The sequence below is a fragment of the Actinia tenebrosa genome, unplaced genomic scaffold (assembly GCF_029948245.1).
Source record: "Actinia tenebrosa isolate PJP-AT-01 unplaced genomic scaffold, QUT_ActTen_1.0 PGA_scaffold6__47_contigs__length_16458017, whole genome shotgun sequence".
NCBI classification, from domain to species: domain Eukaryota; kingdom Metazoa; phylum Cnidaria; class Anthozoa; order Actiniaria; family Actiniidae; genus Actinia; species Actinia tenebrosa.
Window position 1 is genome coordinate 2,583,102 of NW_028292583.1, and position 21,323 is coordinate 2,604,424.

The 21,323-nt window shown below is 37.0% G+C and overlaps 1 protein-coding gene across 1 annotated transcript; it reads left to right on the top strand.

Annotated features, from left to right (window-relative positions):
- The first annotated feature begins 312 nt into the window (after window positions 1-312).
- On the top strand, window positions 313-18,300 carry LOC116295563 (sodium channel and clathrin linker 1). The gene is made up of 25 exons (XM_031703414.2): window positions 313-486; window positions 969-1,039; window positions 1,179-1,216; window positions 2,034-2,106; window positions 2,756-2,811; window positions 3,214-3,346; window positions 3,794-3,865; window positions 4,366-4,416; window positions 4,498-4,563; window positions 5,719-5,789; window positions 6,704-6,794; window positions 7,151-7,242; window positions 7,649-7,735; window positions 7,817-7,907; window positions 8,216-8,314; window positions 8,591-8,662; window positions 10,498-10,572; window positions 11,277-11,425; window positions 11,882-11,994; window positions 12,787-12,866; window positions 13,575-13,711; window positions 14,345-14,404; window positions 15,469-15,547; window positions 15,975-16,070; window positions 16,734-18,300. Exons 1-25 carry the CDS (start codon window positions 432-434, stop codon window positions 17,034-17,036), a joined length of 2,310 nt encoding a protein of 769 aa, XP_031559274.2. The 5' UTR covers window positions 313-431; the 3' UTR covers window positions 17,037-18,300.
- Window positions 18,301-21,323: the final 3,023 nt, after the last annotated feature.

The window sequence follows — 21,323 nt, forward strand, 5'->3', positions numbered from 1 at the left end:
CGACCTCGATATGACGTGTGCGTTATTCCAATCTTAAAATAATTGAAAACATCTTACTTTCAATATAAAATAAAAAGAGTTCTAGTTTATAACTTATATGCTTGATGAATTATGTGAACACGTTTTTGGACTCCCGCTATAATTTTAAACTTTTGTTTACAATTTTAAAATGACCACTTACAGTCTCAACTTTTGTCACGTGGATCTACAGACCAATCAAAAGCTGCAGTTGTTGTTGATTCTGATTGGTTGATTTATACAATCTTTTTAATTCAAGATGGCGTCTAATTTGTGTTTACATCGCTTTTTCCAAGTTTCGCGAATTTTTCTTTAGATCTTTGATTTCTAATTCAACTCAAATAAAAAGTAAAACCAATTACTTAGTCTATGGTAAATATATAACAAGATTCTAGCTCTTATATCTTTTTAAAATGGATTCTTCAACGCAGAATGATGATAGTTACGTGAACTTCTTACAAGATCAAGGTTAGCAAGACTGAAAAATTCGAAAATTCTTTAAAATGCTATCTTTATTACAATGGTTTTGCACCTTGTTTCTTTTATCCATATCTCATTTCACAATCATTTTTTTGAGAAAGCTCAAGGCTCTCTTGAAGCGATACTTAAAAAAGTAAAAGGAACCTGCAACGCTTTTATCTTAGCATTTCGTACGTTATAGGTCCACCATGAATTGGTCGCAGTGTTAAATAGTAATAGCTCTGTTTTGGTCAGGAAAAAAACTAGCTTGGTATTAAATATTTAAGTAATATATTGATAACATATTGACTTTGTTTTATGAGAATTTGTTGGCAATATTTGTTTGTTGATTAGCAAATAATTCTAATATAAAGTGTACATTGTTATCAACAAAATACGTGAACTGAGTCGAAGTTGATTACCATGATATAAACTTAACGATCCTTGGTAAATGAAATATAATGAAAAAGATATATATTCAATTTAAACAGTTAGAAGACTTAATGCAGTATTAAAGGAATACCAGAAGAAGTATCTTCCTGTCAAGGAGCCTGACTTAAAGGTCTGTCCTTTATAATTATGAGGCTTTACAAAAACTTTGTTTTCTGATTCCATCTTCTTTTGCATACATTATTGTTTGCCTACCTTTAGTCTTTTTTTTTTTTGTTCTGTTATTCTAATTTATTGTTGCTGATATGTAGGGTAATGAACCTCTTCCACCTTGGCTAACAAACCAGAGGTATTAAATGTAGAATAATTATCAAACTATTGTTAGTTGTTTGGGGAAAGGTAACAGAATGGCGCAGGCGTTACATATGATGCATGATTGGGTTAGCAAAATGTAGAGCATGATTTGTGTATTCCTGGTTTACCATTTACAATATATATACTCACCAACCCCCCCCCCCCCCCCCCCCCCACTGCTGCCCTGCTGTGCCACCTTGCACAAAGGGATATAGGTGTATATGATGTTTAGCATTGTTATTCCCAGTTCCCAACTTTCCCTTTTCCATTGAACAGTTTCTGTTTAGTACAATCCCCCCTCACCCCCAACTCCCTTGGGTACACCACACACACATGCCCCTCAGTAGAGTATTACAGTATCATTTGTGTGTTAATTAAAGACTTATTGCATAGGCCTTTTCTGAGATAGCAAGCAAGGTGCATTGTGGTCTACCTTGAGTAAAAACATCTTTTGTTCAACATTGTTTGCCTCACATGGCATTGATTGTACTAAATCTAGACCACAATGCATCCTGGTTAACAGTCTCAAAAAAGGCCTTTCAGTTTAGAAACAACCCCCCTCCCCCCCAACTCCCTTAAGTACACCACACACACATTTCCCTCAGTAGAGTATTACAGTATCACTGGTGTGTCTTATTAGACTTATTGCATACACCTTTTCTGAGATAGCAAACATGGTGCATTATGATCTAGCTTGAGTAAAAACATCTTTTGTTCATCATTGTTTGCAAGTGTAATATGGTGTTGATTGTACCAGATCTGGACCACAATGCAATGCATATTGATAAAAGATCTCTGTTTTAATATTGCAGTATTATATCTCCCTTACTCGTTGAATACGATGAAAACATCAAATCACTACAAGACCAGCTTAGGTTTCAAAAGGTTTGACTAACTGAATGATTTTAACAAATTATCATTATCTACAACTGATGCTTTTGTGGTTCTTTCTGAACATTAGATAGTATTTAAGATTAAAACAAGACAGAAAGCTATATATGACAATTTGTAAGAGAGCTGCTGAAATTACAAAGTCATAAAAATACCATAAAACCAACTCAGTTATGAACCCTACAAATCATAAGCCCTCCCAGTAATAAGCACTCTGGTATATGAGCTCACTAGTTTGCTAATTGAAATATACTTCCAGTTATAATCCCCCCAGTTATGTAGCCTACCTCTTGAATCTCATATTTATTTCATTTGTGAAACATTTGTGAAATTGACTCAAAGTGTGAGAGCTTTAAAGAAAGAAATGACCATTTGTTCCTCATTCCAAACTCTTTTTCCTCAAGGTCATAAGCCCATCCAAAAAACCTTGAATTTACATAAGCCCAAGTCTCAAACATAACCAGGAATTTGCAATACACTATATAAAATAAGCTGCAGTTTATGAGGAAATGATAATATGAAAGTGGATTACGAATTACCAAGAAATTGTAATCTTTATGGCTCTCTGTGAGTTATTCCCCTTTATTTAACCTTTCTCATATTTTTAATTGTCTAAGCTCAATGCCTGAATTTTATCACAAAGGGAGAATTATCCACCTTAAAGCAGAGAACCGATAGAGTTATAGAGGAAAACACTAGGTAAGAAACCATATCTATAGCATGATTTTCGATAATTATTATTATCATAAACATTTTTTAGATAACTCTTTCTTGATTGGTCAAAAAACCGTGACTATGATGAGAGTTCATCATAGGAAAAATTCAACTTGCAGTATTTTTCTAAAATCCCACGTTGCCTTATTTTCCAAGTTTGACATCAAAATCTATTCTTTCCAAATTCATTCATTGAAACAAATAAATTTCAAAAGTAAGAAATTTGACATCGGACATGGAAGATAAAATCATTTAAGGATTTTTTTAAAGAGGTCTATTTTAATTTCCCATGATTTTCTTTAAAATGAGGAGCAGCTAAAAGTCATGAATTTCCTCCTATGTCATCCTTCTCTCCCATTAGTCAATCAATTTTTTGTGTATTTCCAGGTTACATGAGGAACTACGTCGTAGTATAGAAACACAGATGGAAGTTATGCGTAGAGGAGAAAGTTCAGGAATAGCAGACTTGGAAAAGGAAATGATTGACAAAATGCAGTATCAGTTACAGCTTGTTAACCAGGTTAGTGAAAAACAGCCTTACAATATTCAAGTTAGTGTTATGCTTTGACATCAAAAGTGTCTCACTCTACTAGCCAAGCCACTGCTCATTGGTATGTGTATAAACTAAACAATTCACTGTCATAATGATTGTGCACTGAACTTGGTATTAATTTTGATTGGCTAAGCTACCTGGTGGTCTGTTTCTCATAAGTCTTTGGTAATTAGAAAAACTCACACAAAAATGAGAAATCAATGAAAATAATGTTTTGCCTAATTTTCTCAAAATTCCGAAACTTAAAAAAAATAAAAGCTTATACTCTAGTTATTAATACCTAGTTTTTATTATTCAAAACAAAAACAATAAGGCCTCTTGCCCCAATATAGACCTAGTAATTAACTAATTTAGACCTTTGTTAATTAGCAGCTGATGTAAATGAACACAGCAATTTTAATTTATTTATTTTAGGAAAAGGACAGCTACATTGAGATGTGGGGAAATGCAACTAGGGAGCTTGAGAAACTGCAGGATATAGATAGGGTAATTAATACAGAGTGACTTGCATGGATTCATAGCTCTTTATAAAGCATCTCTAGCAACCCTAATTAATTTACGTAAAGAAAAAGTAAAAACTGGTTTTTGGTTTTTGAAGAATCCATTACTGCAACTTTCATAAACATGCGAACTCTGTGTGTCTAATTTGCACACTGAAATTTGGCTTTTCACTGCCGCCAGTCAAAAATATGACAGGTACCGACTGATTAGGTTTGATTGACGGCAGTCAATGACGGCAGTCAGCATGAAGCTTGCAGACACAGAGTTCGCATGTTTATGAAAATTGCAGTAAGACATATGGTTAGTGAAAAGACTCTGGTTACAGTTAGTGCCATTTGAAAAAAATCCATCACTCGATAAGAATCGTTAGCATTGTTACAAGATTCGATTACAAAAATACAATTATGGAATATTGTACAAGTTAGAATCAATGTAATTGAATATGATATACTCAAAATAATCTTATAAGTTTTCAATTGATTCAGGAAAGGTCAGCTGAGCTCCGTCAAAGAAGTAAAGAAATAGCAGCTTTACAGGTGCATTCTGATATATTATCACTGAATTTTTTATTATTTTTCAAATATTAAATGTTTCTCTTCTGTCATCTGGTGTTTTAGAGTGACCTCCAGAAAGCAAGACGCCTTGCAGAAAATCTCCAGCTTGAATATAAGAGAATCAAAATGGTAAAGTATAGTGAAACTTCTCTTATGAATAAAAACTGGAAAACTAATGGACAGTATTGTCTTGGAAGATTGCCTGAAAGGAAGTGGCAGGGGGGGAGGGGGGGGGGTTGGTAAAATGGGAAATGGTATTTGCCTTTTTTGTCCTGGAAAAATAGGATTTAGGTCACTGAGAATGGGATAAAATAGCAAATTTGGAATGGTAAGAAAGTTTTTTGAAAGGTTTGGGATTTGATTGATGGGAAATGTGTTTCTTGATTACAGACCCTGGGGGGGTACTCCCCTATATTTGCTATACAGGTATATGCCGCCCTATAGGGTATGGTTTTTTGACATTTTGTCTGGGATAGGGTATCATTTTAGTCTAAGATAGGGTTAACGATTTGGTCATTTTTGTCTGGCAAATAGGCTTTGCTTTCTGCAGGCACAAAAACAATAAAAACGTTAGTAAATATTGATTTCAATCTGTTGAAAAAAACGTCTTTTCCATCTTTTAGTCTGGGATAGGGTGTACAATTCTTAGTTTTAGTCTGGGGTAGGGTATGTAAAATCAAAAATTTAGGTCTAAGATAGGGTCAGGGTTCTGAGGTCCTGGCGGCACACCCCTACCCAAGTTGGGGTGGTAGTACCCCCTCCCCCGGGTTACAGACTCATTTACTCAGGCTTAGCCTCAAATCAGTGTCTAATTACTCTCAAATACCAGCAGTAAAGTAAAGAATGAACAACTTCAACAATACAAGCACTTCGAAACTTGACGGACCTTGACTGGAACATGTGAACATTCTTCACAAAATCAAGGCTTAGCCTGGGCAAATGAGTCTGTTATCAAGAAACACAGCGGTAATTTGGAACTCGAAAAGGGTCTATTGCCTTATTCCACTTTTTATAATAAACAAAATCTGTATTTTAATTGTATATTAAGAAATAAGATAGCTTTATCTTTTCTGTTCAACAATATTATGGGAAGCAGAAGGTAATGAAAGAAAAAAAAGTGCAAAGCATCAAAGCATGCAATGCATGTGTAGTGAGTGTTTTGCCTATGTCTCATGCCTCTTTTTGCACTTGTTTTGTGCTTTCCTTGCATCCTGCATGTCGTATTACTGAACACAGCGTGATAAAATTTATTCCTTAAATGTTTCTTTGTAACAATTAACACAGGAAAATGACAAGATTCTGATGTCAGCACAAACACAGGATCAGGAGATTGACAAGACAAGAAGTGATTTACGGTAACCACTCAATACATATCACTATTTGTTTATTATTATCATTGTACAAATAATAGAAAGTGTTATTACAATGGGTTAAAGTTTAATCTTGCTCTGGGTCTCTTCCAACTATTAACTGGAACCCACCCTGTGGGAAGGGGGAGGGGAGGGGCTCCAATTGTAAAAGGGCATGGATACTTTTTGTACCTTTTAGGGCACCAGATTTAATGGTACCACTTAGGGTGTCACAAATCTTAAAGTACGACTAGAGAGTAAGCTGGTACCTCAAAGGGTGTTTCTCTGGTAATAAGATACCAGAGATTATACCAATAACACAAAATGGCAATTGTAATAGAGGATTACCATTTCTTTTCAATTCATCATTAGTCACTTCTGCCACTTAGATAATAGAGAATAGACCTCCTCGGCTCAGGTGTAATGTTTTCCCATTTCAGACCACGTGTCATTCCCTTGAGTTGTATCAATATTTATGTGCCTTCTCATGTGCAACCGATTGCAACCATTAATAATGGTAATTGAACTGAGTGGAGTGCAATTTGGTCTGAAATAGGAAAACCGGGGAGGTCTATTGATATCTTTTAGGGCTACAATCAGTAGTTGCCATTCTCGCCTGGACAAAACTTGGGTACCTTTCATGGGGTCATTTTCAAAATTTCCAACTAGTATCTCCACCCTTTTATATATGGGAGTACCCCCCCTGGGGAACCCACCTGATTTGGGGTTTTGAGCATTTATGGTGGAGCCCAATATTTGAACATTTCCCATCTAAGTTAAGTGAGCGATAGGATGCATTAACCTTGAATAATTAGCATTTTTTATTTCTTTTCTTGTAAAATAATAATTTTGCAGTTTCTACATTCATGGCATCCATGATAGCAAGTCACATATTTATTCACACATTCATTTATATACAGAAAATGCAAAACAGAATTGAAGGCAAGCAAAGCAGAAACTGAGGAAATGAGGAAAACATTAGAAAGCATAGAAGCAATGAGAAGATCCAAGGTGATGATAATTTTTCTATTTATTTTCTAGTTTTTATTTTGAATGGTTCCTTTTAACATTTCAAAATGCTACAAGTTTCAAGAACAAGAGTATGAGCTTTTTTCAAGATCATGATAAGATATTTTAGATCAAAAGTTTGAGTGAAAATAGTATATTATAGACGGATTGCTCGGCTTGTGGTGGGATTTGAGGGGTCAAAGTTACAGGATAATGCAAGTTCAAGGGGTCACATTTTTGTGTATAATATTGGAGCAGCTCTTCTTTCTTTTGAAAGAAGGAAAGTTGCTATTAAGGCTTCTATAATAGCTGATCATCACCATCATTTAATTCCTTTTATTCATTCATTCATGTTACAGGATCGTCAAATAGATTCTGTTAAGGGACAACACCAATCAGCTGATGTACGGAATGAGGAACTGCAAACTTATGTACTTGAACTAGAGTCAAGGTAAAAGCAAAAATGAAAAAAATAAATAAATAAATAAACACGTTCATACGAAGGGCTAACGTCAAGTAACTTATTATTCGAAGAAAAGAAAACTGAATGTGGTACTGTGAAAAAGTACTTCACACGCAAAAGGGAAAGTTCATTGGGTGTCCTCGAGTGCCCCTTCCTGCTCAGGTTATTTTCGAAACTTTGGAAAATAGGCATCCCTAAGAATGTGGGGATGAATCACCCAAATTTAAACCCTAAATTCACTCCTGGAGAACATGTACTTATATCGAAAATCCCATAGTGAACACTGTCGTTTGGTAGACTTTGACACTCATGGCTTTCTGTCACCATCGTTACATTGCGATTGAATGACCAATTTACTAAATGGAAGCATTTTTACATGTTATTTCACATTTAGACTCGGTGCTATGATCAAGGAAGTAGGAAGGCTGAATACAGAAAAGGCTGATGTTGAAGAACAACTTGAAACTCTTCGAAAAAGAAAGTAAGAATCAATGATAACTGTTTTTCGGTACATGTTATATTTCCATGCTTGACATGAACATCGATATATTATCTGTTTTAGTGCCGTGCAAGAACAGCGTGAGTTTGAAGCCATTACGCATGTGCGAGACAGCGTCCAGATGGTAGAAAATGCTATATTGGAAAGAGACCAGGTATTAGAATGGGTGGGTGGGTTTATAGACATTAGTCTACAGTTCACAGTTTTCAGACGGTAAAGAATGCTATATTGGAAATAGACCAGGTATTAGAATGGGTGGGCGGGTTGATAGACATTAGTCTACAGAGAGTATTCAGTATTAAGAATATGCGATGCAAAAAGGAGATGTAAGATAAGGCGTGGGTTGGTACGTAGACAGCCAGAATATGTTGTATCAGTATCGGCTGATCTTCAAAACGTTATGAATTTATAATTTATGTCTATTTTTCAAACAATTTAACTACTGACTTTTTGTCTTGGAAGGCACTTGTTCGTGAACAACAGAAAACTCAAGAAGCAAACAGGCTGCAAGAAGTAATTGACAAGTTACTACGAGAAGCTGGAAAAAAGGCAAAAGACGAGGTAAGCATATTTGCTCCTGCTTCAAGTATTTCACGTCAGTCTACAAGACCACACAAACACTATGAAACGAGTTGCGCTTTTTTTCTTTTGTTGTTGTTGTTGTTTTGGTTGTTGATGTTGCTGATGTTGTTGATATTGTTGTTGATGTTGTTGATGTTGTTGTTATTGTTCTGTCCTCGAGTTTCAGGGCTAAAAGTTAAGGAGAGAGGGACTTTTGAGTCTTTCCGTCCAGTTGTTTGTTAAACCCTATTTAACCGTCTCATATTTTCTTCGTAGGTGGACGCGGTTAGAGATCAATGCAACAAGAACTTACAGCGATTGATGGAAGAGATGCAATATCTTGAAATGGTACATAAGAAATCATCCAAATTTTTACCAGTTTTACTATTAGCAACCTTTACACCTATCCGGATATATTTGAAAACGATTTTTTTTCTGTGCGGATTGGCCTTGAAAACGCAACTTTTGGGAAAAGTATATGTCTGGACGGACGAAAACGATTCAAAAACGCTACGTGGGGAGGAGATTTTTTTTGAAAACGGAATAAAAAACTTATTAAACTCAAAAATATTCGGATACGTTTGGACGGGGCCTTAGATAAGTGGGTGTGGTACTTGAAAGGGAAGGGTGTGCTTTAAGGTAACGAAATTAAAGACGCTATGTAATGTGATCGTGAAGGTAGGATGGAAGGATGTCCGCCGCATTGGTAGGATGGAAATGAAATGAAAGATTGCAATATGTGTGGATATGAGATTGGATGATTAAATATAGAGCGAGTATATGGGGTGGAGCAGTGGCTCGTATGTGAAGGGACAAGAAATGTGAAGGAAAGAAAGAAGTGATTTGTATGTCGGTAAAATCGGAGAGAGTAGGTGAGGAAGTCATGTTTTCCGACATGTTCTATCGATGATATACAGCAACGCAAAGTAACCTAAGAAAACGACTCCTAAAACTCCAGTGTATGCGAGCTAAGCCTCAAATCCAGGAGCGGATTTCTGATTTGTGCTTTTGTTTTCCGATCTCAGAAGTGAGGTTAACCCACATGACTGTAGAAATGCGCTGAAATGCGAACTTTTTACTATCCAAAGCTAAAAGACGCCATGTAAATAACAGTGTCCTCTAAAACAGCCCCAGGATGCAACGCGTTCTGCAAATCCGAAACGGCGATCACGCGATTGCTTCAAAGTATTTGCCAATATTCTGAGGCTACTGAATGAATTCTAGCTGTATTGAATTAAAAGTGACGGCAACGTTAATAGCTAAAGTTATATTTTAAAAATTGAGAAAAAAACACACAGGTTATCCTCTTTTTATCCTGGATTACTAACGATTCTTCTTTTTGGTTCTAGTTTTTATAGAATTATCAATTCTATTAAGCTCATAAAAAAGAAATAAAATCTGCTTCATTTTACCATTCAACGGTCATACCAAATTCCAGAATTCAATTAAGAACTTTCAAGTTTGTGTCATTTTGCATAGTAATTACTCCAAAAGCGCTTCACCTGTCAAATCTCTGTTGACTTTTCAAACAAAAGACGCGGTATTCTATCGCTGCTAGTGTAGTCTGGTTTGCGTGGTGTAACATTGCTAGTGTTTTTTGATGGAGAAAGAACCCTTTTACGTGAGAGACAAGCGATGGATATTCGAATACTACCCGGTATTTATTACTAGTTCACTACTTATTCTGATTTTTATAGTCGTTTTGCCATATACAGCACCTTCTACATACAGCATATATTTGCCGGGTTTGGAAGCTGTTTGATTATTAATTTGATGTTGCTCAGTCTTTTCATGTTCATTTATATCGAACTCCCTCGATCTTTGGTTGTTTTCTTCATAGATCATTTTATTCTTTTAAAAAAATATGTTTTCAGTTACTGGCACTTAACAAAATTACATTTGCTGGTTTAACGATTTTACATTTATAGTCACGTGTGAATGGCTCCAAAATATCCTTTCAGTCTAGTGTTTAACATCTTCGGTTTTGTACCTTTATCCGATTTCAAAACCTTTCTCTTTTCAAAAGGAATCAACAATTACATTATTTTTTGATATTTTTCCTTTTTTTTTTTTCATTTCGAGTGTTGAACAACGCGAGTGTCACGCCATACTTTACAACAAAAGTCACACAATCTTATAATTTGTTGGCCATCTTAACTAGATTCATTTTATTTTTCTCGTAGGAAGGAGCAGAAAAGCAGGCTCAGTTAGAAAGAGCAGTAAGAGAAAAATCCGCCGTCGAAAAAGAGTTGGAAAAGGTACTAAAAAGCATCAATCCAGAGAGCGGGGGGTGGGAGGGGAGGGGAGGAGTTAGAGGAGAGGAAAGATAGTTACTGTGATACGCGATTGTTGTGTCACACAATAATAGGTATATTTTCTCTTGCACCCAGTTCAAATCGCGGGTTGGTTGAGCGTTAGGAGTCTCGGTTAGGTTCATTGCCTCACCCACCAACACTGAGGGTTAGGGGTCAAAATAACTGAGGAGAAGGTATTTTTAGAAGATCTGAATTGGTAAGCTTTTCGAGGATTCTCCCGAGCCTTCCCTCACCTATGTATGGGAGACATTAGTTATTAGTAATCTGCTGAAGCATTAGCATAAGAGTAGGGGATCAGTGTCAGATTCCACTTGGTTTACCATGTTCCTATACGACTTTGAATATTACTAATGCAAATTGACATACTAGGTAATAAGAGAACACTGGATCAAAAGCAAAGTTTCGCAACTTAAATGAAAAATGCACCAAGTTTTCTATGAACGGTTAAACATAGAAAAAAATTGTTAGTGAAAGTTAGCATTAAATCTTAAAATAATCCAAGCGCACAGTTTATAGCAGGCACATATCATTGTTGGTTGTCGATAATGTGAAAACCATCAATTGACATTAGTAAATGCAAACTCTTCGCTGCCAAGCACAATGCATTAAACATGTTGTTTAAAATATGACCTTGTTTTATGACTCAGGTGTACAGGGAAGGACCGTCTGAGATCGAAAGAGTTGGATTAACCTTTGAAGAACTACAGAAGAGAATCGGTGCGGCAGAGAGAGCTAGGGATGAGTCTTCTATTAACTGTGCTAATCTCAATACGGCCATTAAACGCATGGAAAGCAAGTATGCATGACTTATGATAATGAGTTTTTTTTCAAACCTGCCTTGAATTTTATAGTTGGCGTTTTGCAAGTGCGTATTTGCCCTGTTACTCAAATCTAGATGTATACAGACTTGACACTTTTTCTACTAAGAACATACTCTAGAGTAACAGGGTTAACTTTGCTGTCCGTCCACCATCTAATTAGGAAAAAGTTGGCATTGCAGTGCACTGTGGGATTATCTAATGGGACGTATTTCCAAGATGGCGTCTAATTCTTTCCCCAAATTAAAACTGCCCCAAAATGCACTGCAATTCCAACTCGACCCACTGTTGCACTTAACTTTGGAATGGCTAATAGAGAGGAATTAGATGAAAAATTGCTAAGCTTTTTTGAAAGTTTAGAAAGCACAAAGTTTTCGAACCCTTAGATAAATGTTGTTACAGGAGAAAGTATAACAGAGTTAATATTATTACAGACACGAGCAGGAGAAGGCTCAAGCATTATCTGAAAACGACGAACTACGAAGAAGGATGAAACAGTTGGAGAAAGAGAGCGAGGAGATGTCAGAGAACAGACTTCATTTAGTTGGTATGCTGCTCGTTATCTAGAATAAAACCATGCCAGATGCTCATGTCTATAGAGCGCTCAACGCTAGATTGAGGAAAAACCTTCAAATTTGCTCGATACTCTTAAATAACGTCTTGGATGATCGAAGTCTGAGTAACGCTAATTTGCATACTGAATTAGGATTTAGCGGGTTTTGCGGAGGGAGGAAAACCGGGGTGCCCAGGAAAAGCCCTTGAATTAAGGGAGGGAACTGAACTCTGCTTAAATATAATGCATACCGAGTCCAGGAATCAAACCTGAGACCCCAGAGGTGAGAGGCAAGTGCTCTCGCGGCCGCTATTCCATCCTTTATTTAAATTAGCAGATCCTTTCTGCGGAAGGGAGGGGGGGAGGGGTAGGAGGGACCTTTGAGGCACCGGTAGAAAGCAACAAGAAACTCTATTTCTATGCAATGGACCAGGGGCGGATCCAGGATTTTGTTAAGGGGGGTGTCCCAAGTAGGTCTCTAAGATGGTGGCCTCCTAACAATGGAATCTGATTACGTCAGAGTAAGAGTATGGTAGAGGGTTGTCCGGTGCACCTGTGGACACCTCCTTGATCCGCCCCTGTGAACGTTGATTTGCAGATTCACGTGTTTGATTTCACCTAACTTCATTTTTGTGTTGCAGTGACTTTTTAATGTACTTTATAAAGGGTCTTTAAACTTTTACCAAAGTGCGCTGCTCTCAGCTCGCTTAATAGCAAAACACCAGTGATGGGAACTTGAGAGTTCGACTTGTGACAAGTCCATGCTTTCACTTTTTTTTAATCCAGAGGAAATTGACCAACTTAAACGTAATCTACTTGAAGCAAGACAAAGTAGAGATAAAGCCGAACATGAACGTGATACAGAGGTATTTTAACCTGCCCCTCGTCTCCATCCTAATTATTATTACTTCTTACAAGTCGGGTAGTATTCCAGTAGATATTATAGTCTTCCATTCATCTTCATTGGACGTCTCAAAGCAACAACACCAATAAAAAAAACACTCTTAGGATGCATTTATACGGTACCGGACGAATTTTCAACCGGTCAAAAAGTACCGTACCAGTACCGTTCACACGGAACCGTTTCTTTAGTTGTATAAAGAATACGATCTGTTTACACGGAACCGGATCCACCAAATTTGCACAGCTAGGCGTGTGAACGGAACCCCTTAAAGTATACAACTTTGACCAGTTAAAAATTCGTCCGGAATTGTGCAAACGCAGCCTTAAAAAAAGGGTCAAAAGAGGCTCAACTTTCTTATTCTGTAGCATTAACACACTGACAATCGCATTGTGTTCTCTTTGGTGTTCCTACGTCTATTATCATTGTGTATGAGAATATATATGAACTATATATTTGTACTGCGGTTGTAATGTATCAAATTGAGCTGATCCTCAATCAGTATATCAAGCATCTTATGTAGCTGCAAGTTGAAAACTCGGAAAAAATGCTCTTGAACGGGATTTGCACCCGTGCCCTGGCGATTCCGGAGCCATGCTCTAACCACTGAGCTACCAAGTCTCATATGAGACACATTAGGTGGGAATATCTAATATTATTGTCCTTGTTTTAGGTTGCAGCTCTAAAAAAGAAAATGGAACTCAAAGAGAAAGACTTCGACTTGAAACTTCGCAGCGTGGAAGAGATGAACCGCCAGTCGATCAATGATATGAGAGAGATGTTGAACTCACAACAGAAAATAGGAATCCAGTAAGATTATCAGCTGTTGTAGATGATAGTTCCAAAATTATTTTCGATGCGAAGCTCACTGGGGAGACACAAAATCCATCGAGAAAAAGTGTGATTTTTCTGTATTTTCCTCTAAGCCTCACATCCAAGATGAAAGAGTTGTCTAAATGAAATATTAAATAATTTACGTATAGACGTAAAAACCACGACGCAAAGTCACGGCTAAAGTCTGACATTAGAGAGTTTTAGATTTACGTTCACGGCAAACGTGAAACGTCAGTTGACCAGTAAAAAATTATTTTAAATTATTGAAAAAGAATGGCAAAAAAGTCCAAGTAGTAGAAAAACAAAAGAGTATTTGCGCTTGGTGAGAAGGTTTTTAAAAGGTAAAGTAAAATAAAGGAAAACTATGAAAACGTGGTCACGTTTGCCGTTTGCGGGGAGAAAAAAAAGTCAATCTAAAACTCTCTATTCACTAAAGTCAGTCTACCCGTTAGATGCGGGAAATTTATCAGTGTTCTTGGTGTTTGAGTAATAACTAGCCTGTGTAGCGGCGTGCTAGAGGATTGGAGGAGGGAGGGAGGGAGAAAGAGAGAATAACACGAATATCTCAATCTAAATGCACTCGGTTAACCTTGATATTGTTATTTGTAGATGGAAAGAAGAGACGAAATCACTGACACAAAAATTCGAAAAAACTGTTAATGAATTAAGGTATTCTGCTTTTATATATGCTATATATTTATGCTATTTAGTCGACAAGCTTAAGGAGGCTGGAAAGTGTTTTGTGCCTTCACATTATGAACTAAAAAAATTATTATGGCTATAATATGACAGCAAGTAAACCCGGAAAGCCAAAGACTATAAAACAAAGATCACAATGAACATGAAAAAATGACGTAAGACGTTGCTATGACAACATCAGAACCCTTGGCATTTCATCAAAAATGTTTATTTAAAAAATCATAACTCAAGAACCAAATGATGAATTTTTTTAAAAACCGGAATATTTAAACTTTGTATCGTAATCTTCTTTTTGACAAAAAAAAAAAAGAAAAAATTCTGTAAGAGGGAACTATTCCATATAAATTTTATTGATTTTTACAAATTCCCTCTTACAGAATTTTTTCTTTTTTTAACGAAAACCCAATGAGTGTAATGTTTTAGAGTGTAATCAGTAACAATTGTCATTCCACGAAGAAATAATACTCAAGAGAATGACAGGTGGTCTAAAGCTGTTATCATACTTGTATAGTATCAGGTATTCTTCCCACAGCTACCTCTGGTCACACACCCGGCCCATGGTTGAGGTAGTGGCCTTCATCGCGATTTCGCCTTGCCAAACAAGTAGATGCCCGTGCTCTGTTTTCGTGTCGTTTGGTCTTATTGTTTATGTCTAACCAGCTCTCGCTATTCTTCATTATACTCCAGTTTCGAGTTCTCTGTTGCTCAGGCTTAGCCTCGATTATGTGTAGAATATTCATGTATTCCAGTGAAGGTCCTTGAAAGTTTTCGTATTCTTGACGTCGTACTTTCTTTACTTGATCGTTGGTGTTTGTGAATATTTGTGACCTAATTCAAGGCTAACCCTGAGTAAATGAGTCTAATCAAGGAACACAATGGTATTTTGAAACTAACGGACTATTTCCCATACAAACGCTTCACCTTCCTCAATCTTCCAAGGATTCGTGAGATGATCAATCGGGGATTGAAAAAAGGAATAACACTTCAATTATAGAAGAAAAATTAAGGTTTTATTATTATTTGGTTGTTTTCAGGCAACAAGTCTCCATGCAAAAGAAACGTAACGATGAGCTTAACCAACAACTCGCTGATTCTCGTCAATATTCAGAACAGGTTAGTCTGTTATATCCTCCTTTGCAGACGTTATTTGTGTCGGTAGAGACCGACGCAAATAACGTCTGCAAAGGAGGCTGTCTTTTCCGGCACTAAAACTTTCAAAATTGAATTCGCTTCTATATTTACATCTGTCTGTCTGTCTGTCTGTCTGTCTGTCTGTCTGCCTGCCTGCCTGCCTGCCTGCCTGCCTGCCTGCCTGCCTGCCTGCCTGCCTGCCTGCCTGCCTGCCTGCCTGCCTGCCTGCCTGCCTGTCTGCCTGCCTGCCTGCCTGCCTGCCTGCCTGCCTGCCTGCCTGCCTGCCTGCCTGCCTGCCTGCCTGCCTGCCTGCCTGCCTGTCTGTCTGTCTGCATCTCTGCCGTTTTGTTGTGATAACATTTATACTTATATCTTTTATTTATACTGCTTTTATATCTTGTAAATTCAGGTTGAAACCAAACTGAGTACTTTTCAGCAAACCGTCAATAAACTACAGAAGATGGCAGTAGATGCTGAAACAAGAGCTGATGCTGCTAGTATACAGGTACTGTATGCATACTCTGGATTATCTGTCACAAACAAAACATTTCTAATTGTTTCAGTTGGAAGTTAAACCACTGCAGGATGTTTTTCGCTTTATTTTAGCGGTCCAGTCATTGTGAGCAATTGGACCCGCAAATACGTCATAACCTCTTTATCCTTGGGCGTAATGTTTTCCCAGTTCAGACTACGTCTTGTTCCATAGAGTGTTATTTATTTTTCTTTAATGCTGGTTGCTCAAGAGTATGACACGTGGTCTGAAAAGAATTACGTCCAATCTAAAAAGGTCTATTGGACACACGAACAGGGTGTTGGGTATTACATTGTAGTCTACGAGATGTTTAAGGGTAGTTTCTTTGAAACGGTGGCCTTAGCGGTAAGAGTGCTCGCGTCTCACCAATGCGACCAGGGTTTGGGGTCATGTGAGTAGCATTACTTGTTGGTTCTCTCCTGTGCTTCGAGGGTTTTTATCTCTGGGTTCTACGGTTTTCCTCCCTCCGCAAAATTAACTTCGATTTGATGATGGAATGATGATCTAAGGTTTGTTTACCAAACCTCTCACGGTCAAATTGTTTGAAATGTTGGAACAAATGTTGAGCTGCTTGTTAGGGTCTTAAGTGCTACCCTCGTGAAATAGGGACTATTTTTTATGTTTTATCTCTTTCAGGTGTCAACCCTTTTAAACCGAGAGCGTCAGCTACTGCAAGACAGAAAGCTGTTGAATCGTGAGCTGGAAAAACTCAAGCTAGAAAAGAGTAGGCCTGGTAACAACAATAGCAGAATAAGAGAACCCCCGCAACGTCTTTCAGATCTGCTGGCCAACCCTCATGCTGGCGCACCTTCTTATGAACCCCCAGTACGCCTCGACTTGATGTCACCACGTGACGAAAGACTTTTTGGCGATCTTGATGGATTTGATCGTCGGCCAATAGGAGGACAAGAATATTCACGTAATCGAGTGATATTATGATGATAATGTAGCATGTTTTTTATCTTCTAAGTAAAAAGAGGTTTTGCACCATCACGTTGTGACGGCAGCCATGTTAGATGGCAGGAACAATAGAATCGTTTTAAATGAGAAAGAATTTAGTTTCCGAGAGCAAAGAGATTTTATTGTTCTGCCGTCTAACCACAGGCAGCCCAAGCTGTATTATGGGCATGGGCGCGTGATAGTAGGCACTGTGGCGAATAGCTAGGACTATGTTTACTATAGGTACTCCATGTGCGGTGCTCCGTTCGTCATATTTTTTCTTGTTATCGTAATGCATGAAACTCATGTATGTATAGGCAAAACCTCGATCCTAAGCTCGGAAATAGCTACTTTTTAGAGTACCTGAGGTCAGAAATATGAAATACTATGTGGAATTTATATATAGTAAACCACACATAAAGTATCTCGCTTTTTTTCAACTTGCCAAAGCTTTCAGATCTTTGGTCAAAGAAACGTTATTCTTGCTAGTTACGTTTTGATAGTTTATATATTGTGTGAAAAATTCCAAATCCTGAATGAATTTAATTTTACGAAGCTTTATTAACGAAAAACCGTTTTTCAGAAGAGAAACTTGGATGCGGCATTCTTCATATACTTACTCCATCCACTAAAAGCATACTATGTTGTTCAGTCACAGAAAACAAAATCCGCAGGCAACCCAAAACTCATTTCCGTACCTGAAAACGAACCATTTGCCAATATGAAGGAAAACATAAGGAAAATGTTTTCTTTTTTCTTTACAGGGAGTTCGGTTTTCGTGTCGGTATATCACATGAAATGCCGCCGCCAATGTTATGTGGCTGAAAAATAAAGCGCATTTTTTTCTGAGATTTTCTGGAAATTTTCATCAGTTTTTATTTCAAGCGACTTTTCTTTTGCGTTCTTTGAGTTGGTATAGCCGAAATTTAGAGCAGTCGGAGGCCATTTAGGCTAACGGTGATAGCAAGCTCCGATTCCGCTAAAACTCGGCTCTAGCAAAGGACACAAACTGAATGGTAAATGGTAACAAACTTCTGGAAATTCACATCGACTCTCATATCATGAGTAAATACACTAAAGATATACGTGAAAACAGTCATTTAATGCCAGAAAATACTCAAATATACTATGTACATACTGACATTAGTCAAAGGATTTATATACACTAATTTATAAAGATCGTGTTTGGATATCATTTATAACACACTTTTTCTATGTCAAATATATTGCTTTTGTGATAAACTATTAAAGTTGACTAAATATTTCTAACGAGTCTAGCGTGAATTGTCTTTAATTGGGAGTACCAGCTCCATCCACAGTGGAAGTCCCAAGTTATTTATTGTGCTATATATATATATTCGCTTGAAATGAAAAACATAAACCCATAAAAATATAATAACAAAATTATGTACTTTTAACAATAATATCCCCACACGGAGCCCAATTCAGGTAAAAGCTGTGTAAGATGTAAGACGGGAAAAAGAATACAGAAAGGATAAATATACTTCGTTGAGTTTTGGTATTTGAGGCCAAGAACTGGAAAAATATTTAAGCAAAAACACGGCTTTTGCCTATAAAATGTCGCTATGTTGAACCCTGTGTTCACAGTCGGAATACACTTGTATTTGAATTGGGCTCCCTGTGATATGTCTTGAAAGTCAATACAAAATAATAAATACTATTTCTTTAAAAAATAATTTAAAATAATGAAAAATTTATAGATACATAATTTTTGAAACTCAGACCACTTAATTCCTTAACCTCAGTCCTCAATCCTTATTTACATATTACAACTTTTGGACCATTATAAATCCCTGTTAAAATTATATTCTAAGCTGGGTTCACTGGGTTATAGACTGATTCCATAGGTCGGTGTTTTAGTGAAAACTACGACTTACTAGGTTACATAGGGTCACCGCCACAGTGCTTCTCGGTCGTAGTTTTTGTTACCGACAGGTAAGCGAGCGAGCCTCTTGCATCCTGAAGTTAACTTATTTCACGACCTTCAGTATCAATTTATTTATTTACAACAGTTTTCCATGGGATAAAGATAAAGAATTTAAGGCACACACGAACTCAGAAATGCATGGCTAAACAGCATCGTAGGGCAAACTGGACTTGCCCAGTGTCATCCAGTTATCCAGTGACTACAACTGTTTTTTGATAACTAATTCATTAAAAAATGTGTTCAGTACTCCTCGATGCTTGCAATATTGTACAACTATAGTTAGTAAGACCTTTTTTTAAAAGTCTCAGTTTCAAATACATTTGTTGACGGACGAAGCTGTAATAGCATGGAACTTCATGTACATGTATTGTTAAGAAAAAGGTTTATCTTCACTGAGTCCATTTTTGTTATAGAATATAGAACGCCAAATGATTTGTCATATCTAACTGCAATATTTTCGACAGTCTTAGTATAAATAGAAGGCCAGTTAGTTCACGATGAACTCAGTAACGTAATCATATAATTTACAACAGTACATCTCTTACTCCCTTTTTGCGTTTTTTAGGTTACTAGAATTAGCCATGACATGCATATCGAACATGGTAGGCTACAGCCCCAGTTATGAATACCTTCTATTGTTTTAGAGCCAAATGTAGCCAAGTGTTCTCTAAATTGAAATCATTCTCATAACTTTTATCAATTTAAATAATATTGAGACCAGTTAATAATCCCCGTCGGAATTGAAAAGTGTAAATCCGGGCTGAGTGAGACTCGAACTCAACTCTAAATTGAAATCATTCTCATAACTTTTATCAATTTAAATAATATTGAGACCAGTTAATAATCCCCGTCGGAATTGAAAAGTGTAAATCCGGGCTGAGAGAGACTCGAACTCAACTCTACCAACTAGCTCTACGAAATGAGCTATGAGCCTCGTTGGAAAGAGTGTGGGATCGATTCGATTCCTAATGATCGCTTTTTACACCGAATTTTTTAAGGGATAATTTTGGTTTATTTTGTCTAATCTCTAACATTATAATATACATTATTTATGTGCAATATTCTAAAAGACAGCCTTTTTTGAAATAGTTGTACATGTAAAACCATGCAATAATGGTGAAAAATGAAAAATTAATGCACGGAACTGACGTACAATTGTAAGAATGACTTAAGGATTGGCCGCATCAAAAGCATAATATGTTCTAAATAATACTCAAATAAACACTCAAAACATTCAAATAATAATCAAATCTCACTTCAGTTTGGCTTGTAATAATCTGTGTTGCAATATTTACAACTTTTAATAGGTAGGAATTATATTCCGCGATGTTCTGCCATGTTTCGTAGCCACTTGGCTTATTTTATAATACACATCGGTCTTTATACTGATATTCTTTACCTCCAACATCTAGGCTTTTTTCATTTAATGATTGTCCAGCCACAATCAGAGTTAATTCAGTCGTCCTTTTGTCAACCCTTGTCATACGAAACAGCATCCATTTTTCTGAGAATAAAGTCACTGTATCGAAAGTGCACTGTATTAGACATGCCTTTCTCTCCTTTTTCTCCTTTATTGACGTTCGTTTGGACGGCTGGCGTTTTTGCCTGGTTTTTGTTCATGTTAAAACGACTTTTTCCATGTGATTTTTGGCCGAATCCTAAGCCCATTCCATCAGAATTGATAAGCGGCAGTTTGAACGGATCTTCAATGAACAAGTTGTCAATATTTTTCTTTTTGACTGGCTTTGCAAACGGATCACAGACAACCAAAGGTACATATTTATGTACAGGTATAACTGGTAGACTGAGATTGTGAAAGTCAGCTTTGGAGAAGATGTGTTGGTACGGAATCTCATGTACCGTCTCAAGCCTTTCCGCAAAGCAAACCTTACTATGTTTGTCTTCATCTTGACTCTTCATTTTTCCGTAGAAGTTGGGCTTTATATTGCTCTTAAATTGGTCTGTGAGAAAGGCTTTTTCAGACGAAAAAAATCTTGAACTATCTGTAATTCGTGTCTTTGTCATAGTCGATACGCAGTGGCTAGCAACAAGGTGTCTTCACACCATACATGCAAATTGTAGTGTCCTTAAACGCTCCTTTTACTCACTTGAGTTCCTTCCGATGGAAATTGCGAGATCATTTGTTAGAAACAACATACTTAAGCCAACACAAGTCGTATAATTTGTAAAGCACGAATCAAAAAGCAGCCAGTACTGATAGGCTTCTGTAACCACGTTTCAAGAAGTGTCTTCCGTCAACAAAACTCTTGAGTCCAAACAAAAAATCCTGATGTCTGATATCTAGCTCCTCGAACAAAAACCTAGCTTATCCAAATATC